The following is a 13,228-nucleotide window of genomic DNA, read 5'->3' on the forward strand; positions in this document are numbered from 1 at the left end:
AATGTGAGTTTTAGGCAGGACTAATGTATCTGTTCGTCCAATCCACTGAATCCAGTGGAAGCAATGTTCAGGAAACTTTTGAAGAAGTCATTATTTTGTTGCACACTTCAAGGGAGAGTTCACTGATTTTCAACCACCTTTGTATTGTTACAATGTTGGTAGTATAAGTATATGAACACAATGTAGTATTTTTCCATGAATATTATTTTAAAGATTGCTTGCACTTAGAAAAATCATGCTGTGCACGTACTAGTTTAATGACAGTATTTCCGTCACAAACACTGTAGGCACACCCTAGTGTACACATAAAAAAAACCAAAGTATACTTGGAGCTTTAAGCTTTAAAACATGGTGTATTCCAACTAAAATATTTAAGATTAAGGGGACCATAGGTAAAATTTTATGAATTACTCATTGAGAAATCCTGAAGATTAGTGGAACGCATCCCCTTCAATGTCCATTGTGAATACAGAATTGGAATTTCTGGTTATATTTTCCATTTTCCATGCTTCAACAGTCTCTTGGTTTCCTAGTCAAGCAGGAGAAAATTGCTGAGAAAGAGTGTGCTTTCTCTTTCCTTTCCTGATTCCTCATATCTCTTTGTTTTGGTCTTTAACTCCAACAACCCCCCACTTATATCTGTTTCTCACACACTCTCTCTCTCTCTTTCCTGTCCCTTTGTTTGTTCAGTTTCCCCTTTCTCACTTTCCACCCGACAACAGCTGCTGTGCTGTGATTGGCTGAGTTTCAGGAGGGGGGTGGAACCATGTGATCTGTTGTGATATTTTTCCTGCCTGCTTAGAACAGATCTCTCAGTTACAGCAGAGACAGAGTCAGATACAGTCTCACAGTCTGTCCGCAGTGTTAAATAACCCTACTACGCTTAGAAAAAAAACATTATAACATAACACCTTCTGGATTACCGTTTCCATATTCCTTTAACAGGAAGATACAGGAATATTTTTCTTTTTCTCAGCCTTTTGTGCCTGAACTGCCACCAAGGAAACGGGAACAACAGAGGAGGAGAAGACAAATAGAAAGCTATAGATCAGCCTGAGAGAGACGGATGTGTACTGAAGATGAGTCCGGCTTTAGACGCGCTGATAAAGGGGTGTAGATACCCAGGGAAAGGAGAAATGAAGGGAGGAGTGATGTTGGAACCATTTGTCCATCAAGTCGGCGGCCACTCTTGTGTACTACGGTTTGGGGAACAGACCATCTGTAAACCACTAATACCCAGAGAACATCAGTTTTACAAGAGCCTGCCACCTGAGATCCGCAAATTCACGCCACAGTACAAAGGTTAGTGGACACTTAACAGAACATGACCATTACAACCAATCAGCCACTTACTTGTTTGTATGCTATTGTGTGTGACAAGTCTTCCTTCCTCTCTCACACTTTCTTTTTCACGCTATCTATTCATACAATTGAGTAACGAGTGCTTTAAATCATTGTTTTGAAGAATTTATATGAATAAGTTACACTGACTTATTTCCTACAGTGCAGCATGACTCCTATACAAGGCCACACACACTTTCATATGCAGTAACTGATTGGATGCCCCTTTTTGAATGACAGTTAAATTGCGATAGATAGATGGATGGATAGAGAGATGGATAGATCAAAAGATATTACATTATACATTATATGATAGACATACATATATAGATATATACATGCATATATACATAGTTATAAGACACATGCACACTCTTACACTCAACACTTTTGGACACGCAGATTTATGTTCATGGCATCAGATGGAATATCATGTTCAGTTCTTTTAGTCTGATATATTTAAACACACTCACGCACACTGGCATCTGTCAGTGTATTTGGCGGTGTCTTTGACTGGGCAAGGGTGTAGGGCTAAAAAAAGCTGTCGGGCAGGGAGAGGAAAGAATGCGGACACTCTCACATGCTTGTGCATACTTACAATGCTTACATTCTAACATGCTCGTGTCTTACACAAACATAAGACTCATCTGTGTTTTTCTTACTCACCATAAAGCCTGACACACACGGAAAGAGAGTAAGACTAACCACACATGTTCTCTGACTCAGCAAGTATAAGCCAAAGTGTGTATGAGAGTTGGTGCAGAGGCTGTTGATGTCATCGTTCTACCACGACAGCAGAGGTTGAGTGGCTGCAGGGTCCTAGTGTCCGATGGTCACACTTACATACTTAAGCTCAACCATTACAGACAGGTTAAAGCTTGTGTGTTTGAAATAAGAATTGTATGTTATAATGCTGATTATGCCATTCAGTGTTGAAAAGGTTTTGCTGTTCTCTTTCTTTCTCTGTCTTTACCCCCTACCCCACTCAACTACCCATAATCCCCTTGTGATGCTTAGTTCCATCTATGGTTAGCATGAGATACCACCATAAATCATGTCTTAGGCCACTTGCTACTTGTGTGTATGTATATTTTTGCTTTGTATGTTATGTATTGATCTGTATTCTGAATGTACCAAAGCAGTTTTCCAAATGGTTGCTGTCTGTAAATTTCAGTGATGCAGTTTCTGTAAAGCTCAGACTGTGAAGTTGTCAAATGCTTTCTTGTATTTGATATCTGATGTGGGAATCTTGCAGATGTTTTGCCCAATGAGTGGTAATAAAAGAGCTCATTGAATTGTACATTCTTGCCTCCTGTGTTTTTTGTGTGTCTTTTTCTGCTTAGCACTAGAAGGCATGCAAAACACTCTCCCACATTCTCACATTTACATGACAGTGTTGAATATTCCCTATCTACACAAATTCATTCCCTTTTCAACCCCCTGCTTCTCTTTTATGTTTTATGTGTGTTAAAGTACAGTTTAAGCCGGATTGGGTAAGAGCTACATTTTATAATCATCATATGATTCATCATATCTGAATCATATGTTGTTTATGCATCAATACAACGTCCAGTGTTACTCATTGTCTCTCTGTCTTTCTCTTTCTTTCCCTCGTGTTCTCTCCAGGTGTGGTGTCGGTGAGTTTTGAGGAAGATGAGGAGGGGAATCTGTGTTTGATAGCATACCCGCTCCACAGTGATCCAGCTGATTTGGAAAACAAAGAGCCCTCTGCTGATGGCGAGCCCAAGAATAAGCTTCTTAAGTGGGGGAAAAAGAAACCATCAGGCCTACTACCAGAAAACGAGAGAGCCAGACAGAGTCGCAAAGAGGAGAAGGGCAAAATGTAAGGAAGGACACATGGTTAATAAACCACCGTTCAAAAGTATGGGGTCAATAAGATGATTTTTTAAAAGAAATTAATGCTTTTAATTAGTAATTATGCATTAAATTGATAAAAAAAACAACAGTAAAGACCTTTACATTGTTACAAAAACTCACATGCACATAATGATAGTAATTTGTTAACCCTTTCTCCTTTGATCTTTGCAGTAATCGGGATGATAAGGCAGAGGTTTTATACTACAGTCTGGAGAAAGGAAACGTGGTTCCTCAGATCAAACACAACCCTTGGAGTCTGCAGTGTCACCAGCAACACCTACAGAGGATGAAGGAAAACTCCAAACACAGAAACCAGCACAGTATCCTTTCTAACGAGTGGACACACTTAAAAATTAAAACTGTATAATGATTTGTAAGACATGTAAGCTCATTTATACAATTAGATATGCAACTTTGTAGTTTTTCCTCCTTGACCCATGACCCCTCATAGAATTTATTCTGCTGGAGAATCTAACATGGCGGTACCGGGTTCCATGCGTTCTCGATCTGAAGATGGGAACACGTCAGCATGGGGACGATGCCTCCGAGGAGAAGAAAGCAAACCAGATTCGCAAATGCCAACAAAGCACTTCCTCTTCTATTGGAGTACGCCTCTGTGGCATGCAGGTAATTACTACATCTTCTAAATAGTCTACATACATGCACGTGCTAAAACATTTTACATCGGATGTGTCTTTGTTTTAGTGATTGGTACAACCCTAAGTCTAATTCTGATCTGTATTTCTCCCAATAGATGTATCACAGCGCTACAGGGCAGCTGATATTCATGAACAAGTATCACGGGCGTAAGCTGAGTCTGGCCGGGTTCAGAGAGGCTCTGTGCCAGTTCTTCAGTGACGGCCGAGTTCTGCGCAGAGAACTTCTGACCCCAGTGCTGCAAAGACTGAGAGAGATGAGAGCGGTGCTGGAAGCTTGCGAGAGCTATCGTTTCTTCTCCTCCTCTCTTCTCATCATCTACGATGGGGCTCCACCCCCTGCCCCATCTAGATCCCGGCCCTCTCGTGGAGGAGAGGAGGAAGATGAGGAGGACGATGATGAAGATGAGGATGACGACGATGAGGAGGGAGCCTACGAAGGGCGTCGCGATCACTCCGGCAGCGCTTCACCAATGGTGGATGTCCGAATGATCGATTTCGCCCACACGACGTGTCGTGATTATGGAGAGGACGGCATTGTTCATGAAGGTGGAGACAGCGGCTACATCTTCGGCCTCCAGAACCTCATCAGCATTCTTTCACAGCTTGAAGAGCACAGCAATGACTAAATGCTCGTGCGACATCTTGCCGTGCATTTGCCATGCCAAGGCTTACCGTGGGAATCCTGACCATGCCATCAGGGTTTAAAGTTCACGCTTAGCTCGCCCTGCTATGCTCTTTCATAGCTCTAGCGGAGAGCGGTTACGTAGGCGAGGGCCAAGGAAAATCCTGAATTCCCAGAAACCCTCCGGACCTGAAGGGACTGAACTCTTTTGTAATTTCTCACTGAGGTGAAGAAGTGTGGTCCATCTCCATGCCTGTTGTTTCTGCTCGCCCTGAATCGCAGATGGGTGGCAGTAGATGAGTTTCTGTGACATCTCATCTGCTCGTGTATCTTTATTCGTTCTCTTCATCTTTGAAAGATAAGGGAAATAAGCTGATGCTTGCATTTAAAAGAGACGTTTATAAAAAGACATTTGCAAAATATGATGTTCTACACACCTTTTAAAAAGAGGTGGGTTTGTAGCAACGGTAGCACAATCATAAATTGATATGACAAGCAACTAAGCAACATACATGAAGGTGCTTTAGAAACACTAAACAGGACTCAAGGGAAGAGACTTTGCTCTTGTAGGAATGATGGGTGTGTGGAAAAGGGAATTTACAAAATCCTTTTCACATTCCTGATCATTAAAGACTTTTTCTCTTGGACATTTTAATATATTTCAGCGCCTTGGTTCCTCTTCATTCCATAGCCACGTGTTGAAGATTAGCATCCTCACTCCAGAGACTTTAAAGAGAACCCTATTTATTTATAAGAATATTTCTAGGAAATGTGACATTCCATCCCTAGTTCTACCGTATGATGTAAGTGATATAGGTAGAGAAATTATTTTTATGTCATGGTTTTCTCTGTTTTTGACAATATGAAACAAAATAAAAAGAAATCTGTTTTGTTGTGGTACATTTTGTTATTTCTCTGTGTGTTTGAGATTATAGCATAAGTACGACATGTCCTCTTTGACATTACACTTAATACTTTGACAACAAAATCTAGCTTATATTAGCACTCCGGTTAGCACATATGTTTGTTTACTTGAAACAAATAGCCATGCAGCAAAGCCACCAAAGGCAGATTAAATTCGGTCGAAGTCTATGGCTACTAATGTGTAAACAGCAGTGTACTTGAACAGTAGGTTCAGACCCTGGTCAGTGTACATGGTTCAAATGTAGGCTGTATGCTTTTGATACAAGATATAATGCAGCGAAAGCCTTTCTAAAATATAAATAAGCATCATCGCTTTCATTTGTCAGAGGGCCCTGGATTCGGACACCAGATGTACAGCTCACCGCTGCTTTGGCCGAGCCCCAGCAGGCATATTACTTGTTCGCTAAACCTTTCACTAAAAGCTTTCTGCAAGCACTCTCTAAGCCTGTTATTTGTGGGTGTATTTGTGCAGGAGTGCGAGGGATTTGGGCTGGATTGTTTGTTAGAACTGTGTACATGCAGACTGTAGTGGCTCGTTTGTGTTTCCTCATGTGACCCCTCTTGAGTAAGAAAGTTGTGTATGGATGTGGAATAATGTGTTAGTAGATATCATGTTTTATGGGTCATTCACCATATATGTTTGCCTTCTTGTGTCCTTGCCGCAGTCTGTGAGTGCCGCCGCTGTTCTAACACTCACATTCCCAAGTAAAGCTCTGGATTACATTCCAAATGCCGGAAAACTACTCGTAAATGGGAAATACCATTGGCACATTCTGAATCAGGTCGGCATGTGAATGCTTTCTCTAAGAGAGCAACTGGTTTGAAATTTAAAAATGTTACTAGGTAACAAACACTAAATGGAAAATATACATGGAATGCTGTACAGGAGTCATACAAACAGTGCGGATGGAAGACGCCAAATAGTTGCAGTAGTCATGTGATTGCTACATTTTCCCTCGAGTCAGGAAACGTCTGATTACTCAGATTACTTAGAATGCCTTAAATAGCATAGTTCACATTCATGTATATACATTTTTCTCCACAGAAATGTGGTGATTGAAACCTAGACTTCTTTACAGTCTTGATTTATCGCAATTATTAATTAGGGTGTAATTTCATGTTGGTCTTGACTAAAGTGGTTGGATTTATAGTTTTCTTTGAACATTTGTGTGCTGTCTGAATGAATAATCATCTTTTTACAGCTCCCATAACATCATCTTTCCTCATCTGTTGCTGTGAGCATGGGTTTTGTAATAATGATGGATTACTATGGCAACCATCTCTGTATTTTTAGCTAGATGCATAATGTGATTGGAGAAAAGGGAGTTGTCCCAAAAACCCAGAAATCTTTTTGGAGGCATAAGCTGAAAAATGCACAAGTACACTAGAAGATAGAGGCCATATCTTCACTGTTACGTAATGCTGATATGCATAGAGTAGCACTTGTATATATAGCACTGATGTATACAAGGTCTTTATTTTGATTTACAACATATTTTGTTTTTGAAAGAAGTCTCTCATGCTCACCAAGGCTGGATTTATTTGATTAAAAAAAAAAAAAAATCAGTTATACTGTGAAATATTATTAGGTTATTATTACTGTAATTTTAAAATAGCTGTGTTCTATTGTAATATATTTTTAAAATGTAATTTATTCCTGTGATGGCAGTGCTGACTTTCAGCAGCCATTACTCCAATCTTCAGTGTTGCATGATTCTTTAGAAATTACTATAATATGATTTTAAAATAAATACAGAAAGAAAGAAAGAAAAATAAAATATTACACAGCTCTAACCCCAAAGGCAGCTAAGAGTGACCAAGGGCTATCAAAGTACACACACACACACACACAAAACACCATAAAAGTCAATATGATGTATAAAAAATATTTCACAAGTTGAAAAATTTCACAGATTATTTAAGTGTACTATTCCTTTAATTGACATCATGAAACCTCATTAGGCTGAAATATGAGCTGTACGTGGAGTCTCTCACAGCCATTCTTTTGGGACCTTGTTATGTGCTTTCTCTAGCTTACACAACATGTTCATCATCTGATTATCTAATTAATTAGCTTGTCCATCCTTATCAACAAGGCCACAGAAATATTGATGCATTTTTAATTTAGCTACACTTCCATCCAGTTTAATTTTCTGTGTCCCATAGAAGGTTGTATTTTTAACTTGTTCCTTATAGGTACCTACAGTTTTTTTTAAAGAAAGTATGTATGCACTTTATTCACAGTGACGGTACATTTAGCTGGACACTCTGAGGTAATAATTAAACCGAACACAGAACAGCAGCAAGGTGTTCATTGCCTCCATCCATTCCACTACAGTGAAAAAAGAATAAAAAGGCATAAAGATAGAATGATAACATGAGAGTGGTGAATAAAGTAGGGAGGGAGACAAAGTGATATATGATTGGCGGTAAGAAGGAAGACGGAATAGAGCAAGAGAGAGAGTTGTTTAACCTGGTAGTGCTGATGAACATTCAGTTCTACTGGTCAAAGTTCACTGAACTGCTGACAAATATTATGGGCAAAGTATACATTGCCAACAGGGCAAAGAACACACATATGCATATTACTTTACCAATAGTATACTTTGTTATGGTCTGATGTTGACTTTATTTAACTTTACTTTACCCCAAATAATATGTTTGAGATTGAGCTTGTTTAGGCCTGATAGCTTAGTAATGTGTATAACTGATTCTCCATCTTTTTATCATAAAGTTCAACACTATTTAAAGTAAACTGTGATTTACAGTTGTGATTTGTGACTAACACAGTTCACAATTTCAACATGACCTTCAAGTTCTCCTCTAATGAATCATCACACACCACAAGTCCCACAGGGACTGCTGTGTGTGTCATGTAAGACATCAGAGGCAGTGGCGGCCTATAAACAGGAATAATCTGCTATAATCCAAATCTGTTTACTCAGAGCGATGTTCCAAGTAGAACTGGTGGCAAAAGACAATTGTGGTCTTCATATTACTTCTTGTTATCTGACATTTTTTCACTTTAGAACAGCATTGTAGATACTATTAAAAATTATAAAAACAATAACTGGCACATGATATTGAGGATATACTTTGTTTTCCAGAACCTGCTTGTTTGTGTGTGTATACATTAATATATGTATAGGTGCGTAGGTGTTTACAGGATCCTATTACCTACTTATAGAACTGCTTCTCACATGACACTAATGTCATCACTGGTGCTAATTATATGACATCACAACTCCCATGACATCAGAACCTTACCCCTTATCTGAGGACAGTATGAGTGTGATGAAATCAGACTGGAAATTCTCCATCTGAGAATAATATGGTTGTGTTGGCATGTGGCGTTTGGTGGTCACACCCTTTCCTTCTCTGTAAAACACACACACACACACACACACACCATGGAAAAGAAAAGGGTGTGACCAACACACACCACACATTCCTTAGGGAGATAGTGAGACTGACTTATGAAAATTTGTGTAAATTGTACATAATTGTACTGTTTGTAAATCATTTATAGAAACATTCATTTGTAAATTGTCCCACTGAAGTGAAAGGGATAATTGATTTACATTAAAATATCTAATATCAAAACTGACATGTTGAATAAAGTGTTGTGATGAGAATAACTGTAACGATTGTCCTGTCTGGGTTCAAATCAATGACTTATGTAAGTGTTGATAGTTTATTGTGTCTCACACAAGCCATGCTTTCATTATAATGTGGTATGGATAAGAGAGTCAGTTACCATCTGGCTGAGAGATAACCGTTTATCATAAGTATTTTTGTTGACACTGTTCTCATTATTGTCACATAAGCTGATTGAGAGTGACCTGAAATTAACATTGGTCTCAGTACTCCCAATAAATATCTTAGATTTAACATTTTGATAATCGGTGGTCTCTCCATTTTGGAAAATGCAAATGTATGTAACACATAAGCAGGTATAAAAAAAATGGTATAGAAAGCGCAATGCATAGAAAGCACAAACGCCTGTCTGCCATGGAGAAGTTTAGGCTGAAACAATACTAATGACAACACCTTTGACATTTTAAGATAGTAGGACTGACCAAATAACGTCTGACATTGTCTGGCAGGTTAATTCAATTTCACTGTGATTTAATGTGTCAGTATCTGGAATGTGAACCAATTTGAGTCTGATTGTGTGAAAGAGAGACAAGAGGGAACAGGGATGCAGAAATGACAGATACATTTGCATGTTGTCCTCTAAGGGCAAATTAGGTTACGTAACCGCAATGGACAAAACTGTCCACAGTTCAGCAGTCACTTTCTGTGTGAGTGTGTGTGTGTACTGACAGCAGAGACTCTGCATTATTTGGAAAATGCAGCCAGAAAGCAGTGTGCAGAATTGCAGTGGATGAAATCCTCCTGGCTGTTTCCAAAAATAGACAAAACCCTGTGCATCTGTGTGAGAGAGAGCAAATTTTCCTCGCTAAAATACTATGTGGCATATATTTCTAGGATCAATTCCACATCGAAGCATCATCACCAATCACACACAGTCTATTAATCAGTAAAAGCAAATAATATTTACAACATGCCCTGTTTTTATAATAACCTGGGTCAGAAATTAAACATAATTGGCCACATATGGGGTAAAAAAAAAAAATCAGATAATTTGAAATTATGGTGGCAAAAAATGCACCATATTCAATTCCTGTTTATATGTCATGTGATATAGATGTGAGATGTGTGTGTGTGTGCTTAATATTCGGTTTTAGGCCTATCAAACTATAGGTTTAATGTTTAGTCAGTAGTCAGTAGCTGTGTAGTCACAGCTAAATGTGATTATTTTTTATTTGATTTAATAGCTAACAGCTTTAAAAATTATGTTTACTGATAATGAACATACATGCAGGGGGAAAAATGCATAATATGGGTAAAATCCATCTGAAATCAATTCTGAGGGCAAATACTACCTCTTAATAAAACAACCAACTCTTGTAATGTGAAGCTCAGTGAGTGAAGAATATCCACCCTTGTGTAATGACAGAAAATACTAGACAAACATTTATTTTCTAAGTACCTGGAGCCCTCTGTTGGTTAGAGAAATAAACTGTGGAACAGAGAAACATGAATTTTCTTTTAACTTTTAACTAATGGTTCTATGACCCCACTGGCCAAAGAAAGTTTCTCGTTAATTGGATTTTAATTAATTTAATGTAACATCGTTAAAAATACTATGAATACTCTGAATTCTTCTAGTTTGGCCTATGAAATTAAGGAAGGCAATTAACTGAAAGTTTTTTGTTTTATTTATTTTTATATTTATAGGTAGGCCTAATGATAATGAGTAAATCAAGCCTCCACTATATCACAAATGTAAACAAAACAGGATAACAGCTGAAAACAAGACCTGATGACAGTCGATAAATTAAATAATCTGTCCTCTCAGCTTCACTATAATCAACTGTACTAGAGCAGAATTTGACTTTACAATAACTGAAATGGACAATAATTTATCACATACCATACAAATTATTTAAACGTCACAAGTGGCCCGTTCCATTTCCGTTTGCTCTGGATAGATCAAAGCATAAGCCTAGTTTACCCGGAAGTATATTGTATTTATTTTATTGTTTTTAGTTCCCTATTTAATCTTTCTTCATAAAACGTCCGTTTTCAGTTATAACCATGTATATTTACAAATGAGCGTCTAGTGATTTTAATACTCTAATGGAAACTTAATTTTTACATTACATGAAAATAAATACTCATTTATATATGAGTACTCATATATCATTACTCATATTAATTCTATTTTAACCACTTTAACGGTAAGTTAGTTAACTTTTAACACGGTTGTATTTTTCTTTACTTTGTACATAACAACAATACAATTGAAGTGGAAACATTTGTAGGAAAGTAACTTATAAAAAGAAAACATTGGCCACTTGATCACATTACATAACGTGAAACAGAAGATCAACCGTGGCTCGCTGTGCGTCTGACGTGTAGTAGAGTCGGCGTAGTGTTGACGTGTCTCCCTTCAGTCTCTCGTTTCTCTCTTTCTCTTTCACCGGGCGGCGGAGCGCACCGGCAGCGCTGAACTATCCGTTTACAGCTCACTGGGACTTCACATAGTGACCTTGATTTCAGGAGACCGTCACCATGGCGAGTGAGTGAAGTGTTTTGGAAACGATAATCAATGCGATTCTGCTGTTATATCACTGTAGAGTTCTCTTAGCATCATTAGCATACTAGCTAGACAGCTTTCTTTAATTGAAACATGAGAGACTGGTGTAAGATTTATTTACTTGGTTTATATTTATTTAGATCTGTACTTTACTGCAAGTGAAATGCATTTCAGTTCCTCGTTAGTTTCTTTGCTTGATTCATCGGTTGTGTTTCGTATGTGAATTAACATTTGCATTGCTTTTCTGGTGGCTAATGATTGAATGCTGCGGACAGCTAGCGTTAGCCTGTTAACTACTTTCTTAACACGTCAACAAAACAAAATTGTAAACGACTACTTCAGATATTTATCGTAAGACATTTAAAAGCTAATACTGGGAGATAAACTTATTTAGTATTTTGTTGGATTGCCAGATCAGAGGGAAGTTATCAAATACTACAAAGGCTAGCAAACAGGCATACTGGTAAACTGAATCTAATTCTGTGTTTAACTTGATAATTGCCTGGCAGTTCATGAATACGCATGATACACAATCAGAGAAATGGATGTATTATTAGATCTGATCTCCTGTGACAGAGTATTTCGTTGTATAAAAGGTCGGAAATATGAGTTTTTGCCCATCAGTTTAATGATGACGACGCTTTAGATTGGCTACTGTTGTCCTAAGTAGCTCAACACAGGATTTGGGAAGAAAGGGACTTCTCATCAGTTGTTTTCATCAGTCTTTATTTTGAATTGCTGCTATTACGGCTTCTAAACATATCAGCAATTTTCTCCTCATACTGAGGTGCTAAAATAAAATGCAGGTATGAAGTTTAGTAGATATGCTGCATTAAGTGAAATTGTAATTTGTGGCACCAACGGTTTTATTTCTCCTTAACATTTCTGCTTTTTTTTATTTCCAGTTAAGTTCTTGGAGGTTATAAAACCGTTTTGTGCGGTTTTGCCAGAAATCCAGAAACCGGAAAGAAAGGTATAACATTGGACACTACATATATTGTGTGTGGTTTTTAACTAGTTTACACATAAATCTACATTTTGAACTTATACTTATATTTGTCTTTCAGATCCAGTTCAGAGAAAAAGTGCTATGGACTGCCATCACATTGTTCATCTTTCTTGTTTGCTGTCAGGTAAGGTAGATATGCTGCATTAAGTGAAATTGTAAATTGTGGCACCAACGGTTTTATTTCTCCTTAACATTTCTGCTTTTTTTATTTCCAGTTAAGTTCTTGGAGGTTATAAAACCGTTTTGTGCGGTTTTGCCAGAAATCCAGAAACCGGAAAGAAAGGTATAACATTGGACACTACATATATTGTGTGTGGTTTTTAACTAGTTTACACATAAATCTACATTTTGAACTTATACTTATATTTGTCTTTCAGATCCAGTTCAGAGAAAAAGTGCTATGGACTGCCATCACATTGTTCATCTTTCTTGTTTGCTGTCAGGTAAGTTTGATTTCTTAAAGGGGTCCTATTATGCTCTTTTACAAAGTCTTGATGTTGTGAATAATCCCGCCCACTCTAAAGCGATACTAAACTGCAGTGAAAAACGCAAACCGTGCCGAACCGAGCCGTACCGTACTGAGCCGTGCCGTACCGTACTGAGCCGTGCCGAGTCGTACCACGCAGTGG

At 38.1% G+C, this 13,228-nt stretch overlaps 2 protein-coding genes across 3 annotated transcripts in view; both read left to right on the plus strand.

The window, feature by feature from the left end:
• Nucleotides 1–815: 815 nt before the first annotated feature.
• On the plus strand, nucleotides 816–5,384 carry ip6k2b (inositol hexakisphosphate kinase 2b). Its single transcript, XM_016515950.1, has 5 exons — nucleotides 816–1,302; nucleotides 2,968–3,184; nucleotides 3,391–3,539; nucleotides 3,671–3,846; nucleotides 3,974–5,384. The coding sequence occupies exons 1-5, from the start codon at nucleotides 1,080–1,082 to the stop codon at nucleotides 4,502–4,504; spliced, it is 1,296 nt and encodes a 431-aa protein (XP_016371436.1). The 5' UTR covers nucleotides 816–1,079; the 3' UTR covers nucleotides 4,505–5,384.
• A 6,058-nt stretch (nucleotides 5,385–11,442) lies between these two features.
• Nucleotides 11,443–13,228, plus strand: part of sec61a1a (SEC61 translocon subunit alpha 1a) — a 6,172-nt gene continuing 4,386 nt past the window's right edge. For both annotated transcript variants that reach the window (XR_001636661.1, XM_016515954.1), the window contains exons 1-3: nucleotides 11,443–11,572; nucleotides 12,496–12,563; nucleotides 12,658–12,723. Coding sequence is in view for 1 of the 2 variants with exons in the window: in XM_016515954.1 (XP_016371440.1) it covers nucleotides 11,566–11,572; nucleotides 12,496–12,563; nucleotides 12,658–12,723 (141 nt within the window). In the remaining variant the exon portion in view is untranslated. The remainder of the gene's footprint in view (nucleotides 11,573–12,495; nucleotides 12,564–12,657; nucleotides 12,724–13,228) is intronic.

The sequence above is a fragment of the Sinocyclocheilus rhinocerous genome, unplaced genomic scaffold, assembly GCF_001515625.1.
Source record: "Sinocyclocheilus rhinocerous isolate Xijiao unplaced genomic scaffold, SAMN03320098_v1.1 scaffold85, whole genome shotgun sequence".
In the NCBI taxonomy this organism is placed as follows: Eukaryota; Metazoa; Chordata; class Actinopteri; order Cypriniformes; family Cyprinidae; genus Sinocyclocheilus; species Sinocyclocheilus rhinocerous.